At 40.0% G+C, this 22,603-nt stretch overlaps 2 protein-coding genes across 3 annotated transcripts in view; one reads left to right on the forward strand and one right to left on the reverse strand.

Moving 5' to 3' along the window:
* Positions 1-5,212: 5,212 nt before the first annotated feature.
* MOB4 (MOB family member 4, phocein) lies at positions 5,213-16,369 on the forward strand. 2 transcript variants are annotated; one of them, XM_050900301.1, is made up of 8 exons: positions 5,213-5,272; positions 7,588-7,650; positions 8,157-8,257; positions 9,865-9,907; positions 10,168-10,254; positions 11,895-11,974; positions 12,807-12,918; positions 13,854-16,369. In XM_050900301.1, the coding sequence occupies exons 1-8, from the start codon at positions 5,213-5,215 to the stop codon at positions 13,983-13,985; spliced, it is 678 nt and encodes a 225-aa protein (XP_050756258.1). In that variant the 3' UTR covers positions 13,986-16,369. The 2 variants fall into 2 exon arrangements, with proteins under 2 accessions (XP_050756258.1, XP_050756259.1); XM_050900302.1 differs by lacking the exon at positions 7,588-7,650.
* Positions 16,370-20,614: 4,245 nt separating this feature from the next.
* The window catches only part of RFTN2 (raftlin family member 2), a 32,882-nt gene continuing 30,893 nt past the window's right edge, over positions 20,615-22,603 (reverse strand). The window contains exon 9 of the mRNA XM_050900168.1: positions 20,615-22,186. Coding sequence (XP_050756125.1) covers positions 21,917-22,186 — 270 coding nt within the window. The 3' untranslated portion in view covers positions 20,615-21,916. The remainder of the gene's footprint in view (positions 22,187-22,603) is intronic.

Genomic DNA, 22,603 nt, shown 5'->3' on the forward strand with positions numbered 1-22,603 from the left:
AGCCTGTCCCACAGCAGTCTAAAAGGAGCATGGTACTAGTCATACCTGTGCTAGAACAAAATCATCCCGTTCATAGAGGAAGCAGATAAGAATTATCATGGTTTTTCTTACATACCTTTCACTGAATTTTGCCAATAGAAAACAAATAACTTCACTCCAGCAGTTAATCAGGCAGAATTGGGGCTGATGCTGATTTAAAGCAAATTTCTTTACTGATTAGTATACTATACTATCTCAGGCTGGATCTCCAGCTTTCCCGTAACTTAGTAGAGAGCTGATTTGACAAATTGTATTTCCTTTATCCTTAATACAACATTCTTAAATAGCAAGACATTTACTTAAGTAATGCTGAAGCAGTCAAATTTGCATACTTCTAACCACCCTGTCTTGCCTTGGGAAAGGATTCAAGGTTGTCCACGCAGAAGTACACAAATCTGCGCTTTATACACTGTGTTCCTAATGATGCTTTCAAAGTTGGCATGCATACATTGATCTAGTGCAGTCTAAGAACACACACTGCCTTAAATGTTTTGGTGTAGTCTTATGTGAAGCAAATCAGTATAGGACTTACTGCTACTGAAACTTTAATAGCAGTAGTTAAACAGTACTTCTTTCCATTCAAACTTACAAAATCAACCTTGCTAGATACACCATAAGCCTTATTCTGGAAATAACAGGAAAGGACTGTAATGAAAAATATTTTTCACAACTTCAGTAGCTGCAGTGGAGGACTTCAGCTTTGACATACTCTGAAACACAATGTATTTTCTGCCAGAGCAGTTTTGGGTCCCTCCCCCCAACAGCTAAACTTCAGCACAGAGGTGAGCTGGAGCCACTTTTTTACCTAGATGCCAATTATCACCCAGCTATTCCATTAGGAACTACGTTTGACAATCTTGGCTGTCATGTCTTTGGCTCCCCATAGTTGTGGGGTGTGCTGCTTGTTGGCTGGTTACCACCTGCCTACTTTGGAGCTGTAGGCAAACCAGGCAAAAGTTACACCATTCACGTGGTTAAAACTCGCACTGAACTGTGTACTAACAGGGAAGATGCTAAATTAAAAAAAAAAAAAAAAGGTTTTAGTATAAAAGGCCTACTTCTTGAAATCTGCCCTATTGCAGTTTTACTTTTGTAGTTACAGGAGTGCACTTTACAGCTGAAATTTAAGATTATCACACTACAAGTATCTTGAAAGACGATTGTGTAATGAAACACAAACTCATTGAGAAGCATTATCTTCCACTAGAGCAAGCATGCCTTTGTCTTCCATGATAAGGCAGGTATTCTGGTGTAGTCACATACCAAAGAGGGGAAGGTATTTAACATATTTACAAACTACTTATGGAAGCTAGACCCCATCTCAATGAGAAAAAGACACAGTAGGAATCAACTCCCAGCAGAGAAATGTCTAGGCCTAACATTTCAGCATCTTTTTCAATAATGTCTCTTAGAGGCATGAATTACATAGGATCCCCACTCAGCAAATAATTTCACGATATTTACAGTTCTTGTTTATGAGGAGCCACTACAATCCATGGGGGTGCGATCTGAGGGCAGGTGACCCAGAGGTAGCACATACCCCCTTACTACTTGCACTGCTTTTACCTTCATCCCCAAGTGCTGTGCTCCTCAGCCAAGGCAGCACCGCTGTACCAGTCCACTCCCCAGCAGGATCACGCTGAACTCGCACTGCAGCGCTGCTGAGTGCGCACCACGCCAAGCCTGTCTCCCCCCAACTCTGCCTCCAACCCATGCTTTCAGTCCCAGCAGATTTTCAGCAGCTTGATATCACGCTTATTTAATAAAACGTTTAGCATAGCCGTATCTACTAGTGTTTACATAACTGATTAAAAACAAAAGTCACAATTTCCTGAAAACGTTCATGGGAGTAAGTAATTTATGGATGTGGAAAAAAAAAAAGCATTCCTAGGCCGAATCAAATGGAGGACACGCTTGAACGTCTGCTGGATCAATAAAGAACATTTTATTCTTGCACCGTGAGGCTATCACTGCAAGCAAGGACAAGGTAACTATTACATAGCCAGGGTGATCCATCTGCTGTTCCTGTTTCTTAGTCTACAACGGCATGCCAAATTCTATATCCCTCAGGTTCTATAGAGGAGGACAGAATCAATCACAAGTGCTCTTCCTTTGCTGTGTCCTTCCTGTAGGAATTTAGACTTCTGTATTCCACTGTTTTCTAGACTATTTCAAAGCTTCAGTTTTGGCAAAAAAGTTACATATTGCCCTACCTGCTTTTGGGGGGGGATACAGTCCTCCCTAGCCTTTCCTCAGGCTGTCTGAATCATAAGGAAACAAGATGGACTCCATCTACTTTTGCTACTTTCCTTTCTTAACATTTCAGAACAGCTTCCATTAGCAGCAGCTATACTGTTTTCAGAAAACCTTTATCATCCTGGTTATGTTATCCTGCCATAGTAAGAAAAGGATGGAACTTTTACACACTAGTAGAGAAGAAAGGAAGGCCAGGTCCCTAACAACACAGGAATAGTCAATAAGATTTTCACTTTCATAGTCAATATTCCATTTTTCACTCTTGAAGGTCATGAGGCAATAAGGACCAGGTGAAAACCAAAAAGTGAAATTACTGTTGATCGGATTTTGTTTAAAAACAACTTGAGATCCAATAAAACAAAAATAATGAGCAGCTTCCAGGAATACGGGGTTAATTATCAAGGGGCAACACAAGAGACCTACAGACTGTAACATCTTCATCAAGAAACACTGCAGATTTCTGTCCTTTTTCTGCAAACCCATGAGCCAGCTGCAGATTGAATTAACAGACACATACTTCTCTCTGAGAGGTATTTCTTCACAGCCAGATTTATTTCCATTTTAGAAGCAAGATGTCCATGAAATAAAAGTCAGGGACAAATGGAAATGTCAAATCCCCAACTCTTCTGTGCTTTAGATATCAGTTAAACCTTGAATATGATGATAGAAAAAGAAAAAAAAAAAGAAACAACAAAAAAAACCCCAAACAAGCTGCTGAATTTTAAAGGACTTAAACAGCTAGAATGGCTTTTATTTTGGGACTGGCTAATTATAATATCAATCTCATAAAAAAATAATGTTGGATTACAGCTGATCCAATGAGGTAATAGGACATTTGTACCCTTCATTCTAATGCACCAATTTCTCCCAACCTTTTCACAGTTTCTTACACAAACTGCTAAGAAGTGCTGAGTTTCGCCACATGACTCAAATAGCTAACATCTCTGGGGCGGGATTGCTGACCAGGAGTAAAAAAGTAACTAATGCAAACTGAACTCGGCTGCCCAAAGTTAGGAATGCCACCTCTGTGTTACAGTGTAACATGAACAGAGCTGCCATTGCTGTCCATATAAACTGCTGGTTAGCTGGGTGCGTGCACCCAGGCAGGAGATGACCCCGTTACCTATTTCTCATCGCTCGCAGCTTTCCAGCTTTCAGCTCTAACCTGGCCTCCAGAACACGGCAGGATCCTGGTCATGGCATTGCCCAAGCAAAATAAGTATTCAAAATGCACTTTGCTTTCTGATGGGAAAACTTAGAGATTTTTCAATGTTTTCGATCCAGAAATGTTTTACATACTCTCATTGGGTAGAAGGAAGAGGTTTTAACACGGGGAAGCACATGTTAATTAGAGCAAATGAACTGAGTGAGGGGGGGAAACCACACCTAGCATTCACTCTGTAATGCAGTGGAAGTAGGGGCAGTATCAGGTACACATGTTCTCCACCTTTCAGGAAAAAACACACAACTGCAACCATTTATTTATTGATTGTATAAGGGAAGGTATCTCATCTCTACCTTGTTGCTCCATCATTCTTACTCCCAGACAGAAGCAATTCACCCTTACTTACCTATTTTGTACTCCTTCCTATTGTCTATTCCCTAGAAACAGAGCAGCTTCCAAATAATTTTCTTCTCTCTTATCCTACAGAAATAATGAGCCACTCTAGTCTTCCAAAATGTCTACTTTCTTGTAACAGGGACCTATTTATCAGCCAACCAGAAGCTAACAGTGTCTTTTTTATGTTTTCTTCCCAAATACAGTCAACACGTAACACCTGACTTAGTAAACCTTGAAACCCAAGCTAACTCTGTTTTCCATTAGCACAGCAGGCTGTGACCTCTGCTCACCAAACTCGCAAGTCTGTCAATCCTGCCTTTGAAGGCCTAGAAAGGCTTTGTACCTACTTTGTTTGAAGTATTTCCCCCACACCACTGTTGTTGGGGTTTTTTTTAATTCATTATTCTTAGCTTTAACAACTATATATCTGTAATATAGGACTTTAAATATTTTAAAAAATTCATACCGTTATGGTTTATATTGTACAAAATTTCACACTCAGTTGTGCTGTACAGAGACATGTATAGAGCAGGTGAGGACTGACCTTGCGGGAGAGCATGCAGAGTCAGATGCCGACAGAGGGATACTGACGAAACGGGATGAAATCTGAAGAATGCATTTTCTCAATAACTAGTCAGCTTGTTAATCTCTGGAGGCTTCATCTCACAAAACCAACAACTCCGCTCGCTGCTACTGCCCTGTCCTCGTGCAACCGGCCTCACCGCGCAGCCCACGCTTCCTCGGGCAGGCACCGAGCGACCTGGACAGGACAGGAAGTGGCAGGAGCACCATTAAAACTGTCCCCATCTCCCCCGCGTGTGTGTGTGGGGGGGGCTGGGGGTGTGTTGTCCCTCACGAGTATAAGGCTCACAGGAAAGCTCTGCTTTCGAAGAAGCTCCCCAGGCAACCCACGGGTGCCCACACGGCACTGCCCCACAGAGAGGCCCGAGCAGCCGGGGGAAGCGCCCGCGGCCTCCCCGGGCCTCCAGCCCCGCGCGGGGAACGGCTCTTTCGCACACCCCCGCGGCCAGGAGAAGTAACAGCACGTACCGCAGAGGCGACGGGGAGGAGGGAAAGGGCCGGGGCCTAGCCTCGCCTCCCGCCGCCCCTCAGGGCCGCTGCCCCGCGCCGGAGGCGGGAGGGTCCGCCCGTCGCCTCCCGCCTCTTCTCGCGAGAAGCGCCGCCCGCGGCTGTTCCCGCTCCCCGCCGCGCGCGCTGTTCCGCCCCTCGCTCCCTCCCTCCCTCGCTCCCTCCCTCCCTCCGCCGGCGGCCGCGGCGGCCGCCCCGCCCGTTCCTCCCCCTCGCCCGCCGCCCCGCCCGGCGCTGCCGCATCCGGGTCCTGGCGCCGCTGTCACTATGGTCATGGCGGAGGGGACGGCAGTGCTGAGGCGGAACAGGCCGGGCACCAAGGCCCAGGTGAGGCGCCGCCGCCGCCGCGCGGCCCGCGGCCGGCTCGCGCGCGGGGACGGGCAGCGCCGCCGCCGCCGAGGCGCCGGGCCCGGCTGGCTGTCGAGCCGTCGCCGCGGGCCTCGCCGGGCCTACCGGGGCCCAGCGCTGCCCGTCGGGCCGCCGGGGCGGGCAGGCTGCGGCGGCGGGCCCCGCTCCGCGGGATCGCTTTGTTCCCCGCCGCCGGGCCGCGGCCTGGGCGAGACCCGGCCGCGGGAGAGCGGGCCGCGGACGTGGGCCGGGAGGCCGCGGCGGCTGCCTTCCCGACGGGGCGCTTGTCTGCCGGGCCCGGGGAAAAAGGTCGTTGCGGCACCGGCTCCCCCGCGGCTTTCCGGCGGGGCGAGCGCCGTGCTTCCCTGGGGTTTCCAGGCTCCGGTTCAGGAGCGAAAGTCGTGTCGCGTCCACTTCGCTGCCAGGATCGGGCCGCGTCCCGGAGCGTGATGGCTGTCACCGGCGGTGCGCTCCCGGTGCCGGGGATATCGATAGCGTTGGCGAGCGCTTGTGAAATAACCGGGTATTAGCTGAGGCCAAGTGCTGCTACCCAGATCTTAGGCTTTGTTCAGGCAGGGCTGTTTTTCTAATACTGTCAATTTATTACTGTTGTTGCTGTTAAAATACTAAATACATAACCAGCTGAGTGAGATCAGTGTGTGATCATACAAATAGACTTCGATTGGGAGTTCTGCATCGTCAGATAGACGATACCTGGCCTGTTCATCTGGAGAGACAAGTCATCCTTCCCTTACGTAACCTGCGCTCCTCTCAAAGTGAACCTGGGCTGTTGTCAAATCGTTTCTCTTAATCAGAATGAGATTGATTTATTTCTGGGCTTTCAAGGTCATCTTGAAAAGGTACATCTCAAACATGTAAGCTACATTTTTTAGATTATTTCAGAGATGTAATCTTCTGTGAGGCCTTTATGCAAGACTGTTTCACTCTGCTTTTGTGAGGAGACCTCATGGTCGGAAACGGAGCAGTATATGACACAATGTTGTAGGAAAATGCATCTCTCCTCCTATTCTTTGTCATAGCGTACAGAGGTAAAATTATTACACAATATTGTAGGAAAATGCATCTCTTCTCCTGTTCTTTGTCATAACATACAGAGGTAAAATTATTACACCACCCTGTAAATCAGTTCATTCTATACATGTTTAATCTATGAAGGAAACGGAACGTTGTGTGCCTTCTGTTTGATAAATTTGGGGTATTCTGAAAAACAGTAAGCTGGACATAGACCTAGATTTCGTCAAGTATTGTAAAGTATATTATAAAGTTCAGGTGGGTTGAAGACTTTTGTGTATAGTGATGCGATCATATGATTTTTTTGTGGCTGTATTTAAGTTTTAATTTCGGATGACACTGTGGTACAGCTATTCAGTGTGTAAATACAATTACTTAATGGTATTTCAACACTGGATATTCACTTTAGATATTTTCTCTAGAGATGACTGTGTTCGCTGAAGAGCAGATTGCTAAGCTTCACAGTTGGAACATTTTCATTGAGTCATTGCGTCTACTGGGATGGCTATGGGAGGGTGATGTGCCGTATCTCTGGATAATACAAGGGAGTAGCACTGAATTTTAGATGTGAAAAATGCAAAGTAAGAAAAGGCATATGTCTGGGACGATCATAGTTGCAGCAGATGTGAATTGCTGCAGAACACTGAAGTACAGCTGGATCTGAGGTGAAACTTCAGGAGGGTTTTGTCATTAACAGTATTAAACACGGTGGGTTAGCAGAGCTGATAACCATCCAGTTATGCAGTATACTGACCATACCAAGAGAACGTAGTACCCAGTTGGGCCAACAGCGCGTTATATTATCTCAGTTCAGAGAAGATGTTTTCAGTGGTGTGTTACTACTAGAATATTCTGGGATTTTTAGTTTTATAACCATTGTATAATGCTACTCTCTACAGACCTCTTGCCTTCCCATTCCTACATGGTCTAACATGTGAAATGGGCACTGTATGCGAATATTTCATTTTAAAAATACAGGCTATATAGGTGTTACAGCAAGATGTGGGGGAGAGACAACGTTTATGGTATGCCGAGTCACACAGAACTTTCATTTCAAGATCTTCTACTATTGTAACATTACAAGCAGAAGTACCATTTCACCCTGTTCTTGCCAAGATTGTGTGCTGCTTCTGTTAAGATGTAGCTTCCTGGAATTGTGTAAACTACATCTATTTTCCTGCATGTTCAAGCTTATTGTAGGTTGTGCGCTTTTCTTCCTCCCCCTCTATTTTTGTTAAATTGGTTTAAACTTTTTTTAACAGGATTTCTACAATTGGCCTGATGAATCCTTTGAAGAAATGGATAGTACATTAGCTGTTCAGCAGGTATTCTTATGAGAAATGTTGTTAATAAGTTCAGTTTCCCAAGTTTTGTATTTTGGTAAAAAAACAGGGAACAGGGCATGCTGTTTGTCTGCTTAGAAAGCTACTGCACAAGGGTGAATTTCATAAGCACCCTAGTATATTAAAAAAATTGTAATTATTGTGTATGCAGAAGTAACTAGAATTCCCATGTCTGGTTTAAACAAATCAGATTTAAGAAAATGGTGGGGTTTCCTGCGGGGTTCTTTTGTTTTGAGATGGATGTTGTAAAAAAACTGTAAAATTTACCCATTCTTTTACCTTTTCTAATTGAGGAAAGGCATTTTTCATATCTGGCATTTTTTATACCAATTTTCTTACCCTGCCCATCTACTCTTTAGCTTTTTAGTCCATCAGTCACTTCTTAAGTAAAGAGAAAATGTAAGTCCCTCAAAGATGTAATGTCCTAAATATACTGTCTTACTATAATTACAACAAGGTCTAGATTTTTTTCCCCCCCCCTGTCCTAGTATATTCAGCAAAACATAAGGGCAGACTGTTCCAACATTGATAAGATCCTTGAACCTCCTGAAGGCCAGGATGAAGGTGTATGGAAGTATGAACATTTAAGGTAAGAATCCATCTCTTGTCAACATAGTGTCCCAATTCTAAGTTTTGTTCATTGATAGTGGTATTGAGTCTTTTTTAATATGACCGATCAAAAGTAACTTAAATGAAACTTGATATTTCTACTCTTAAATATTTTTATACTTTGGTATTAATTATTTTCTGAATTCCTTGTTCTTTCTAAAGATTTATGATGTGCTCTGATGTAGTGGGTTTGATGTTTTTTAAGAAAATGTTTGTACCTCACTTCAAAAGTTTTACTAGCATGTTTTGAATATGAAAATATAGTCATGAATTTCCATAGCACTTTCTCCTAGTATCATCAGTTCTTCATCTCCACTAATTGGGAATGTGATTTCCAGATGCTCCCAGTGCTTTTTCTGAAACTTGCAGGAAAATAGGCTTTAGCTGAGAAAGCAAGAGTACCTATGTCTTGCAGTTCTTTTTCTAGTTGTAAGGAAACTCAAAACTTTTTGTCCTTCTCTCAGTTTGTTTTATGCAGTATAATAAATACGTTCAGCCTAGGTAGTTTGTGCCTGAAAGTATTTTTCAGTTGTAGTGTAGGTTTACACCCTGTTAATACATATGTAGTAATCCTTTTTTCCTGGCATTACTTCAGTATCCTTGTGTCCTGATTTTTTTTTTTTCTGGTAAGTGTGTCTTCTAACTTTATCAAATGTACTTTCAGAAATAAGAATAGTTCTAAGCTACTCCTAGATTTATAAATCTTGACTTTTTGCCTCCCATTTTCTTTTTCTCTCCTCTGGTCTGGAATAGTTCCAGTAGATGCAGGGAATCCACAAAAGAGGAAAAAGTGTATACATACCATTGCAAAAGACATATTTTAAGAATTTCCCCTGTCCTTTCACATACACCGAAAATCATTGTAGATTCATAGAAGTGACTTGTCACTAAATACCTCTCACTTTTGGAAAATTTATTCAGATTTTTTCTTGTAGGATGGAGGGGAGAATTCTCTTAAGTTAAAGAATGCACTTTCAGGTACATTCTAGTGAAAGCAGTATTTCTAAAAGTCCCACTCTGTTAATGATCTGTGGTGGGACTTTAGCCACTTAATTGATCTGCAGGAAGTATATCTTAGAAGGATGGATGATGAATGATCCAGCTATATGAATTTAAAACTTACACTCTTAAGAAATTAATTTTCTTGAAGTGTTCTTTAATTTTTTTTAATCTGTATTTGTGAAATAGCACTTTCTTCCCTAACAAAGCTGGTGTCTTAAACACTTCCACTAAATTATTTGTTAAGCTCAGCCTCTATTGTCAGGTAAGAATTAAAATATAATTGTTTTGCTTAGTAAAAAAAATTTGGTGTGAATCGTTTCTCTCAACTTGTAGTCCTTTTATAGTGTGTTAATTCCTAGCCTATTGCCTTTTCAGGTGTGACACCAGCTGAAATTATTTGATGGTATTCTTTAAGTATGATTTTTTCATGTTCTGATGTATTTTTTCCACTTTACAAGAATGATTTCCAAAAACATTAAGAGATCTGTGAAGAAGATCAGAATGTATAACCTTGTTTTTTATTAGATGTTTCCAGTGGGAAAACAAATTGTTGATTTTAATGCTGCTGTGTTCAAACTTTTTTAGACAATTCTGCCTTGAACTCAATGGACTAGCTGTCAAGCTTCAGGTAATTCTTTTCTTGATATTTTTATATTGTATCAGGGAGGAGACTTTTTTTTTGTATTGTAAGATGCAGAGTTTGCAGAGCTTTCTTCTAAATTTATACACGTAGACTTAAGCAGTGGTTGAGGTAAGATTTTTTTAGGGTTTTAAAGACTTCTGGCAAAAAACCCTTTTTGGTGGGGGACGGGGCAAGAAAGTGATTTGAAAAGATCAGCTCATTTTTGCTGTTGAGTGGTTTTCATAACTGAACAATTGTTTTAACAGAGTGAATGTCACCCAGACACATGTACTCAGATGACAGCAACTGAACAATGGATTTTTCTTTGTGCAGCTCATAAAACTCCCAAAGAGGTACGGATGTATTTCAGAAAATTGACCCCATTGATGTAGGATTTTTCTTTCACAGTTCATATGTTCATGGGGAGACGATTATAGGTGGCTGCTTAGTCAACCTGAGAGCTTATGTGGGTTAAGAATATCACTTGAGGTTTCCTTCTTTCCCATTCTGTAGTGGTTTACAAAAGAACGGGATGAGGTAGGAAGGAACTGCTTTTTACCGCAGTACTAGAGACTTTGCACATTCCCCTCTTTTCTCTCTTAATTTGTGTTGAGGCAGCCTGAAACTCAATGGAAAAAGATCTTTTTTTAATTGAAAGAAGAGTACATGCTGAGAATAGGCTGTCCTCTTCAAACTTTGGCCTCGACCCATAGCACTAGGCATATAAGCCTGACACTCTGAAGTGACCGCTTGTGCACATTCTTAGGGAAGTTACTCCTGAAAGGTAGTGGAGTCATAAAAATACTTTATGTCGAGTGGGTTATCAGCATGGCAGTAGCCTGTCTCCCTGAGTGTCCAATTACTTTAAACTTTGTTCAGCTCTCCCATCGAACCACTTGATACATCTTTTTTTTTTTTCTTCTCTCCTTCAGAAGGTCTTTCTCTGTTGCTATTGGTTATGGTGATAATGCAGTCTGTCATATTTATCTTTGTATTTCACCTTCCAGAATAAGGTATTGGTTCTTCTTAACCTTATCCTTTTTGTCCTGTAAGCTTTGTTTTGTTTTGTTTTGTAATTTCCTGAGATGCCTTGATTTAGCTCTGAAGGCCAGCTTCTTTCCCACTCCCTCCTTTAACCCTCATCCCCACTCAGTATATTGGCATGCAGTAAGTCTGTTTTACTCAGCTAGACTGGAGAATTTCAGGCTGCTTTTTATCTCTGAACACACATCATTCATCTACTGTTTTCCATGTCGATAATAGCTATCAACTAAAGGTCAGATAGTGACTGATGCAACCTTGAACTGCTGACAAAAATGTACAACTGAGAATTCTTCTTTCTGAAATTGGGGAATGGCAAAATGGACAGACACTCCTGCTCTCTCGGCCTGTCTCAGTTCATCTTTACTTTCTTCCTTCTCCTCTACATGTACTTGATTGCAGAGCTAGGGCTTGGCTTGTTATACACTTAGCTACGCCAATGATTTTAGTTTTCTTTGCCAAGGTAAAAAGCATTGATATGCTTAGGTGCAGGTTTGGGTTTTTTTGTTTTGGTTGAGTTTTTTTGATAAGGTGTTAATTTAGGCTGTAAAAGAAAGAGCCTGGCAACTTGACTATGTGGGAAACAAATGAACTGCGAGGTAACGATCATCTTTCCTTTCAGTGTACTTCCAGTATGTATTCTTACTATACAGCTTTACTTAAGGAGATGCCTCAAATTCACTACTCATGTGCATAATCACATTTCCATAGTAACTTTTTTCTTGAAAAAATTTACATGGGTTGTGAAACAGAGAAAAGAAATGGCTCACTTACTTAAGGAGGAAATGTAGTTACACCTTCAGAGAAGCTATGTGAAACTTCTGGGAATAAAAATGACCAGTGAAGTTAAAAGCATCAGGAAACATAATTAAATTGTTTTTCTTTAAACAAGTTACATGACAATGTCATGCCTGCACTCATACACGTGCTCACTCACTGTCTATTTTTGTAGTGTCCTGCTATAGACTACACCAGACACACACTTGACGGAGCTGCGTGTCTTCTGAATAGCAATAAATATTTCCCCAGCAGGTAAAAATGCTTTCATCTGGGAGGAGGGAGAGAGGGAGGGAGTAGGTGGCACCTAAACACTTACAAAGCATGTGGAAATGCATAACGCATTTTTCATGGACTACTACTGAAAATATCAGTCATCCTACAGCATGTGTCACTTGTTGGTAGAGCTGTTGTCACTTTTCAGCTAAGGAAGGATTCCTACCTATTCAAATGGTTTGCCATTTACTGGAGCTGATGGGTACTTTTTAGGTGGAAACTGTTTTACTAATATCTGTTGGTGTTATAGGGCTTCCATTGGAGTAGTGCCAACCTAAATAACAGGATGGCCTTTAGAGAGATGCAGTGACTCACAGGACTTAAACACTACAGCACTGAAAGCCTCCAGAAGCCAACACCAATCTACTGTGGGACATCAGTGACCACAGAAGACAGAGACTGAGTGTACTGAATGGGCAGCCCACACATTGGATCATGGAAACCTAACTGGAGAAGTCAAAATTGTGCTTCTCTAGAAATCCGGTATTGGCAGAGAGGTACAACTGGAAGTCTTTTTCCCTTTGCCCATCAATGCTAGAAACCACCAATCCAGCCCTGACCGGAATAACTGATGATGTTTAACTACAGGCAAAACTTTTAGTCAGAGTAATTTTTAAATGTGGAATATGCACCAACATTTTCATTTTCCTTGCAAAAATAAGGAATTGCAGATACAGATATCTGTGACGCTTAAGTCTAAATTTCATATGCAATTATGTAGTATAGTTTAACAATCGGAATTCATGTCAACATGTATCTCAGTGGTCATTTCGGTAGACCTGTTTTGTAACCTTTCTCCTGGTGCTTACAGGGTTAGCATAAAGGAATCCTCTGTAGCCAAATTAGGATCAGTGTGCCGAAGGATTTACAGAATATTTTCACATGCTTATTTTCATCACCGGCAGATATTTGATGAATATGAAGTAAGTAGTTTCAAATTACATCTTGAAAGAAGGGCATTTACTGAAGTTATAGCTGTGATGTAATTGTATTACGTGTTTTCTTTTAGTCCTACCTGAAGATCTGCATTCAACTGAAGTACTGATTATAGTAGATTACAGTTTTATAAGAACTGAAATGCTATGTTATACATACATAAATATAAATGAAAATTAATTTATGTAATTAGTTTACCCAGTTATGGTTTCCCTTCATTTGGATAAAAGGTCAGAATTTGAGTTTTTGTACAAACAACTCAAATTCATCTTGTTTTAAAGATTCCTGAATGTATTCAAGCACTTGGCATAGTTAGTACTGCTTATGTATGTATGTTTCCTGTTGGTATATGTTACACAACAGTTAAGGAATTGTAATTGTAAAACTGCAAAGAAACAGAGTAACTAGTGGCAGCTTGCGCGCCTCGAGTAACTTCCAACTTTTTTTTTTTTAATGGAAAAGTAGAAATTAATGGATAGAAAGGAGATAAGCGGTATAGCTGATGTAAAAGGAAACCTTTGCCAAATCCCACTTAAGGTTGCTGGAACAGCTATGGAATGGTTGTGCCCCATTCTGTTGGGGATAGCGTACGTAGGAGTTTCACAGTACCTTAAAATTCTCCTTTGGAGAGTGGATCAGGACTACATTGATGTTTGAATATATTCTTGTCCAAGTGCTGTTGAAATGAGCTGTGACTTAAGCCTGAACTTCAGTAGGGTTTTTTGTTAATTGCAGTAACTATAAGCAAGCAGTAAAGATTTAAAAGTAATATAAATTTACCATTTAAGCATTACTACTTCTTCCTAAGACTTGTAAATCTAATGAGCTAATTACATATAAGCAGGGGTTTTTTAGTATGTTCTCCTCAATTGTTTAAAATATTCCTTCTGTATATATTTTTTTCCCCTTTTTTCATCTCCAGAATGAAACTTTCTTGTGTCACCGGTTCACTAAGTTTGTGATGAAGTATAATCTGATGTCCAAGGATAACCTGATTGTACCAATTTTGGAAGAAGAAGTGCAAAATTCAGTGTCAGGGGAGAGTGAGGCATGATGGGAATGGCAGTACAGAAGCCTGTACTGAATATAAACAAAACATTAATTATGTACTGTATATATCATTTTAGACCCTTCAATCACGTATCCTCATAGCTTTGTTTAGTATACTTTTTGTATGCTGTGTGCATTGCCTTTTAATATGGGAAATATTAAGTTATTCATGAGCTGTATATTCATCAATGTGGCACTCATGGTTTTTAAATAAAAGTAGTAGTATCTGTTTATAATGCCTGTTAATAAAAGAATTTACAGTTCTCTAAAATTGCTGCTAAACAATCATTGAATCACAATCCTGAAGATGTGTCTGATTGGGTGGGAAAAAAGTGAGATTTAAGATTTCACAGCAAGCCCTTTTTTAATGCAGTAGCTATATTAAGTCTTAGCTCAAAGATTATCACCTTAAATACATAATTCTGCAGGAAGCTTCTTGCAATGTAGCTTATTCCTAATTTAGCTTTTATTTTTTTAAGATGGCTTTGAAGATTTACTTTTGGATGTGCATATTCCTGTATGTGTACATCCAAATACTAATAGGATTTATAGTATTAGTAATACCAAAAGGACAATTTCACTATGCTATTGAACATATATATTCTTGATATACATCTAACATACTTTCTGGACTTGTTTTTTTGTTAACAGCGGAGGTTTGTGTGCAGCAGGGGACAGGTTCTGTCCTGTTAAGGCAGACTTCTGCTGTTCTCCAGCCCACAACTTCTCTAAATAACAACTGTGGCAGAAAAGTCGATGGCTTATACCTGTCCATATTTATGGCAACTGCTTACAGATTATACCTCATAAATACTCATGTTACACTACATAACACATTAGCACAGTCTTTGCTTGTATTCCTAGTAAAAACATTCTAAGTACCTGAAATATTGAACCTGATTCTTTGCAAGAGTTTATCACGTTTTCAACATATATTAGTTTTTTCTTCATTCACCTGAATTATATTCTTTGACAGAAAGATTTGGATTCATGCTTCTGTTCCCCATCAGATGTTCATTTCAAGTTGTGTTTGCAGATTTGCAATAACTGACAATTTCCATGAGTGCTGCTTAATTGTGTTATGTCTAGAATGATAGAATTAACTGTTTTAGAGATGAATATAGCAGACGTACTGCTAAGCGTACATGAATGCAGGGTCTAAAAGCACTAGCAGTGTTCTCATGTTAAATGAATTTTGCTTAGCTGTTTAAGAAGTTAGCTGGTTGTTTCTCTCCGAGGTTGCCAGGCGCCCTCTTTATTTCTTCAAGCAGGTCAGAATGGGCTAACTCAGCTAGTTTCTGTAATCTACACTTTGTTTTCTACGTTATACTTACTTGGAAAGAAGGGAGTCCACCTATTTTTAGTAAGTCTTTTTTCATAATATACTAAACATGCCTTAAATTCTATTTTTCTTTATATGAATCAAGCACACCTCAAGCAACTGTACCACCTGGATGTAAAGGGAATTTAAACTGAGAAAATAGAGAGATTAAGCTTAAGTACTTCAACAGCTGTATTCTTCAGCAGCTCTTTTTGTCTCATGTTTATCATTGCATTTAATTGTCAGCAGGGTAATTGCATGAGATGTTGTCCGAGTGAAAGTAGCTTTAGTTACTGTCTATACACTTAGCTATAACTTGCCTTGTATAGACGAGGTTACTTGATTTTGATAGGTATCTTGAAATTTGTAATGCAGGTAGGAGGACTGTATTCTGGAGGTAGTAAAATGCATTTAGTTTTGTTACAGTCTGCTGTAGGACCATCCACGGTGTGGTTCTTTTGTGCAGTCACTGTGCATGCTTATGTTGGCTGTGGTGACTGAGACAGGCAAAACATGTAACTGGTGTTGCTAATTACATTTCCTCTACAAAATTGAAGAAAATTATGTGGTGCTCAGGACTGCATTAAAATTTTAAACCTCTTTTCTTCCTCTTATGCTTTAAGAGTTTCACTTCAAAACTCGGGAAGTTTTAATCCTGTTTATTCTCATTCAGGTTTGCACTGTAAAGTTGACTTGCTATACTAAGCTGATTTTATATAAGGCCTAAGTGAAACACTGCTTGTATTCTCCCTTGCTATTGTTTACATGAGTACTGTGTACACACATGTGCCTGAATGGTACCATAAAACTTCAGTTAGCCTAAGCAAACCATTGATTTGTCTAATAAATATTAACAGGTTTAATTTAGACTCTACATAATAGGGAAACTGAGACTGTCTTTGAATTATATTGTAAAAAAAAAAAAAGGATAAAATTAAACTGTTTCTTTATCCGTACCGCTATATTTTGGCAAGTTATTCTCATTTTTCATGTCGTCCAAGAATGCAGGCAACTGAGTGCTTCCAAGAGAAAATTCAGTGCTCTCCCATCTCTGCTACAAGGTATGCTGAAGTGAAGTTGTATTTCTTCTTTCAAAAGTAGAGAAATACAATACTCATGAGCATCTTGAAGTCAGACCTCAAACTTTATACATCTCTCAAATCAGAAAATGTTGGTCCTACAATTAAAAAGGGAGATCTAGAAGAGGACGTTCCAGATACCAAAATAAGCACATTATGACAGCACATCACAGATGCAAGGGTGTATTGTAAGCAAAAGATAACTTTCAAGTGACTTTTTCCTTAGTCACTGAGGTTTCTCCTGATGTTTGGCTTAGCATATGTTGCAACAAGTCAGCCACCGTGATTTTGCTACTTTCCTTTTAAGATTTTAATTCTCTCAGATGTTGTCAAAGTTTATCTGCTTAAACAGATCAGAACATGTCACCAGACCAGTTCCTCTAAGCCACTTAGTCTCTTTCAAGTTATGCTTACCTGAAGTCAGGAATGTTTACTTCTTTAATTCATACCTCGTCTAAATTCTGATACAGGCATCAGGCTTCAAAAACTCTAAATCCCAACTAACACTATTCTCTAAATTAAGCCATAGGGAACTGTCAAGACAGCAACCTGCACTTTTTACCTTCAAAAGATTAATATACTAAGAACAAGGAAAACCTACTCAGCTTTTAATAGATGGCTGTAAGTCTAACAAGCTTTGCCTTGTAAGCTGTATGGATGTACAGACAAGACTGCAAAAAAGTAATTCTAGCTTGAGGAAAGGTATACATTGATCTAACCCATTTAATGTCAGTGTGAGACAAACATAATAAAGAAACTGGCAGCTGATTTGGTAAGTGCTTTTAATGGTGAGAAGCTTCCTATCAGAACTATAGAAAAGATCTTAGCTTTACAAAAAGAAAATAGTATTTTACAGACCAGAAACACAGAAGTTAAGCAGCAGTTTATTGCAGTTGACCAGGTATGTAAATAAACTTCTGACAATTATGAGCAGGGCACAAAATTTTTTTTACAGTGGAGCATTTCTTCCTGCTTGTAAACACTAGAAAAGTATTTCCTCTCCAAACAATTTAAGCATCAGAAAGTATAAACAGTCTTTTGCAGAGGTTCATGAACAGTACTGGTTGCCTTCGATCTCTGTTCTAATAGTTGCAGGGCATTTCTGTTGTCACATACAGGTAAGGGACTTATCTATTACACTTCAGATACACAGGCTCCTAATTGAAGCCCTCTGTTATTGAATAAATAAGTGTACTTACTTTTTTTTGTCAGAGAATGCATCCATGCTTTAAGTTTGATTTGCAGTTCTTTCAATAAAAAGATGAGTACGTAAAATACATTCTGGTAAAATGAAAACTGAACAGCGCGTGTGTGTGTATATATATATATATAAAAATAGGAGCATAGAAAAAGTCTTGCCAGAGTTACTCTTTCTGACAGCTCTTCTGATTTACAAACTTAATTCATGGACAGTGCTGGTCACAACACTAATAAAGGCATACCTTAATGCTCTAGTTCGTGTAAGACCAGGTGATGAAACAAGTAGCTTAAATTAGAATCCCCTATACCCAAAATGCACCCTCCCCTTCTCACTTTTCCAAGTAAGATATAGTTGGCTTTCAGAATTTTTAACTACAAAGAACGAAATAGAAGATTTTCCGTAATTTGTTTTAGAAGCATTTTCAATTATTCCTGTTTCAGCATCCATGCCCTAGGAAGATGGGTGGTTTATTCTGTGTTCTTCAACTAGTGCATGAAGTCACATAATTCTTGCACAGTCTTCACACAGGCTGAGCAAGCAACTTAATTCTCCCTGATTTTTGAAAGAAAGCCTTGCAGCAGGAAGACTTTCAGCTGCGTGTCCACTAGGGATGAAGCACTGGTGCTTACAATAATCTAAAGAACAGGATAAGGCATGCAGTCAGTCAGACCAGCTTTCAGAGTCTCCAACAGTTTCTGGTTCAGTGACTTTCAGAGAGAATAGGGCGATGTTTTTCCTTTCAAGAATTTTTCAGTCACCTTTTAAATCCATGTAGTTTTATGCACAGCATCCTGCAGCAAGGAGTTCTACAGTTAGCTGAACAGATACTGTGATTTGTTTCAAACCTGCTACTTGCCACTTCCATGATTCCCTTGAGTTCTTGTATCAAAAAAAGAATGCTGAGGAATTTATTCCTTTGCTACCCTCTCCATGCCACTCACTTTACAGATCTCTATCTTGGCTCCTATCAGGTTGACTTTTTTCCCAGGTGAAGAATTGTATTTTATTTTTTTCTGATACAGAGCCTAAATGTAGCCCTGTGAGGTAAAAGACAATAGAGAGCTAGGAAAACAATCGAGATTAATGTTTCTACAGCAGGGGCAACTTTACATGCTGTGAGACAAATGGCATTTAAAAAACCAGCTGTCCTTAACTACGTAGGAATTGCTGAGTGGGTTCAAAGGAAACAAATTAGCATATTTACACCAACTTAAAAAGACTAGAAAGAAATTCAGAGTTCTGCAGCACAGTCAACACCTGTGAGATTCAAGAGCAAGGACCAAAGCACAGTTAAAACTGTGGGCTACTAAAACGGAATATGGCTTTATTTCATTTTAAGAAGAAAAGCCTTTCTTGCTAAAAGTGAGGATATTCTAGAGTGTACCTGTGGACATCCAGAGTATACTCAATTTCTACCCTTGTTCCAAAACAGAATCTCCCTTGTGTACGTCCCATTAATTGTAAGGGGAAAAGTTCTTTTAAAAAGATAATGATTTATTTGAGTTTTCTGCATTCTCAACAGCTGGTATGAAAAGATCTCAGTTAAAAGTTAAGTGATTTCCTTTAGCCAATGAATGTATTCTAGAAAGATTAACTGTGTTCAATTTATTACTTTAGTCATTGTAACTTATTTAAATAGTTGTAGTTCAGTTTTGGTTTAGGATTCACTACTGTTAACCATCTTAAGCAGGGATACTGCTTTATAAAAGGTAATTTCTTTGATCTACTTTAAAAGCTTTAACTTGAAACATTCAGAATTCCTAGGGTTTTTTGACCAATTTTTGCTGGTTTTACAGGTTTGACTTGTATGGAGAACCACCAGTAGTTAAAATTACACACACACACACACACGAGAGTTTTGGATAACTCATGAAAAATACTTTTAGAAGTAGAACAACATATTCCAAGTTGCACAAGACCAGCCGTTACCCCATTTTTAATACGCCAGAGTTACGTGGCTTTCTGCCAGACACAGATATAATTTTTTCACATCTGTGTACCATGGAGGAGATCCCGGCTAACTGCGTGACTGTGACGGCTGCTCACAGAGTAGTGGGCTGCATGAGAAAGCAGCGGTTGGGTCAGGCTCTGCGGGGAACACCCAGCCCAGCACTCTCCCCATTAGCGGGGTGATCCTCCTCCACATGGTGCCCCCAGACAGGGAATGAACGCGAGGTTCATGTCCCACATCTGTGACCTTGAGATGCTGGTAGGAGAGAAGCCTTGGCAAGAACGGATTTCTTACCGTGCCTACTATCACAGGTACTCCTGTGCTCCCATTGCTCCCCACGGTGTGCAGAGTCCTCCTGCTGCCCTACAGGCATGTATTTGGCTCTTAAGAGTCATGATTCAGAACTGTTTTGCCAGGCTGCCAGTATTTTTCTTAAGAAATTCAAGTGAGAAAATAGAAGCTGCCCTTTTCAACAATGTGCAACAGGAAAAAGAAGTTGAAGGAATGTCTCCAACTCCAGGGCTGTGGATTTTTTTGGAAAAAAACCCCAAACCTGCTACAAACAGTTGTTAGAGTTGCTCTTCCAAAGTGAAAAATAAACAAGCCTGCCTACAACAATTTCATAATGAAATTGGGAAGCAGCTCCAAAGCAATAATCATGTCAATCTCCCACTATGACAATCATGCAAGTAGAAAGGGTTTCCCCCGCCCCTTGCCTTGTGAAAATAAATTGAAATAGCACTAAGGCTTTGTACTACTTCTGCTTATCATAGCAAGTTTAACTTTTTCTTTCATGAGTTACTTTTTGCTTACTGAAATAAGCAGCTTCTGCCAGTGTTCTTTCTGCACAGCTCCCCGCCACGGAAATCGCAGTCTCGTTCCTGTCACCGCATTAATGTGCCCACTGTGTTTAGTGCCAGCATCTACCACTGTGGGACAGGGAGACTCCGATGGCAGCTGGTGGGATACCGCCCCAGGGGAGTGGGGTGGTGTACTTAAATGTATTCACAACACTTCTCTCAATGTTTGCAGTACAACACACACAGACAGGTATCAAAATCCCTGGGCGATGTGTGTGCTGTACTGCAAACATTGAGAGAAGTGTTGTGAATACATTTGCTCAGTTCTGTGCTGATTTCTCATTTTGACCAAATTATTTTCCATTAGCTTAACCGTGACTAGCATTTATAGTTTTTGCTTCTAAAACTAACTGAAAAAAATGCAATTTTTAGTTATAATCACATTTACCTTCTGGAGATGCATTTTTATTCAGCTTCTCCTCTGTAAAATGTAATTTCAAGACAGCAGCACAAAGTAATTCCTGTTCATGCCTCTCCCCACAGAGCCCTGCCAGTGTTAACCTCCCTTAATGCAAGCAGCTCCTCCCCACGGTGAGGATGGAAGTACAGCAACTTCATCCTTTCCTCTGAACATTCTTTCTGGTATTTGATGCAGCTGAATACACCTTACCCAGTGTGAGATGCATTTAGCCGAGAAATTTTTTTATATATACATCAGCATATTTGTATACTGTCTATGATCTAATATTGCCTATTAAGTTTAGCCTACTTCTTCCTCCTATGTATTATCAACATCATTGTGCACCTTGCTATCAATGCTTCTTAGTGAGTTTCTCAAACTACTTTTTCATAGACTGCAAGTTATCTTTCAGGGGGTGAGTGGTTCTTAATTTCCACTCACGAGTAAATTATGAATACATCATTTACAAGCTATATGCTCGGATAGCTTTTGGCTTCGATGTACAAGGAACCCTGGTAAAACCTGTATAGGTGAAATTATATTACAGGAGCAAGTGTCTGCCTACAGCCTCCAAAGGTTTTCTGTACATACCAAGTCTCAACGTAGCTTAAATTATTAACCCTCTAGTGTAAGACTTAACATTTCTCTAGGCTTTTGAATTTATGCAAGGCAAGTAAAGTGAAAATTACATTAAAACTTAACAACAGCCAGACAGTTCATTTTACCCACCAATATTTACAACACCCTTTAAAAAAACCGAACAAACCAACAAACACTCCTCCAGCTTGTGGAAAACACTAAACATCCTCATTCCTTTCTCTCTTACACAATTCAAACTGTCACTGTTTTGCAGCGTTTGCTTCCTTGCTTGTCAAAAGCATTAACAAGTTAGCAGAGCATGCAGTCATGTAGTTATTCTATTAAAGAGAGACAGAAAACCAAATTATTTTGCAGTAGTAGTATTACTACAGTAGGATTAACACAACAAACAGACAAAAATACAAAATGAGTCTGGGAAAAGTCATAGGATTATACCAATGCATTTAACGTAGTATGATTTTTTTTTTTTTTAAACATTTGTGTGAATTATGTACATGTCCATCTGATGCAGTTACTTACTTTATCACATACATGTGACCTGAGTGACTCCATCTTCCTGGTCAAATTGTCCATCGTCCAGTTCCCTTAATACTCCACCACTGCTACTGAATCCTGGAAAGCCTCCATACTGGGAGGATCCCTCCTTGATCCAACATTGTTTAGATGGAGATAGGTGAAACTCATCAGGTGGTTGTCCAGTTTCTACAGGGCGAGAAGTAGCTGTGTCTAATCCAACACTTCTGCTAGAGACTTTGCCTTTTTCCTCCCCAATAACTTGTCTTAAGGATTTCCTCTGAAATACAAGAGGATGTTTAACTGTTAGCTTATTTAGGGAAAGAGAGAAAAAGCCAAAAACTTTGCAATGGGTCATGCACGGATTTAATGTGAGCTGCATTTTAACATAAGGCAGCATTTAACACTCTGGTTTAAACTACGAACTCCTCTGGAGAAAAAAAACCTCCGACAGATATATTTTTGTTCTCTATAAATAAATTTCAAGAGAGAGAAAAAAGATAGAACACGTAGTTGAGATTCAAGAAAGCACAAATGAATGCTAAGAAAAAGTACTTCAACAATGCTCAATTCTTCTGTAGTACTTGGCAGATCTGGAATGATTTACAATTCTTAACCCACGCTAAGATCAGCTGTTTGAAGAAAGCGTGATTTCTGTGCCTCACATACACGCCTAACATACCCTGACTCTGACACT

The sequence above is a fragment of the Gymnogyps californianus genome, chromosome 7 (genome assembly GCF_018139145.2).
Source record: "Gymnogyps californianus isolate 813 chromosome 7, ASM1813914v2, whole genome shotgun sequence".
Taxonomy (NCBI): Eukaryota; Metazoa; Chordata; class Aves; order Accipitriformes; family Cathartidae; genus Gymnogyps; species Gymnogyps californianus.

Bases quoted from the DNA above. Each gene is read 5' to 3' on its own strand.
- MOB4 (XM_050900301.1), top strand. From the start codon at position 5,213: ATGGTCATGGCGGAGGGGACGGCAGTGCTGAGGCGGAACAGGCCGGGC. The intron at 5,273-7,587 runs GTGAGGCGCCGC...TTTTTTTAACAG, and splicing joins GGCCGGGCACCAAGGCCCAG to GATTTCTACAATTGGCCTGA. The intron at 12,919-13,853 runs GTAAGTAGTTTC...TTTCATCTCCAG, and splicing joins AGATATTTGATGAATATGAA to AATGAAACTTTCTTGTGTCA.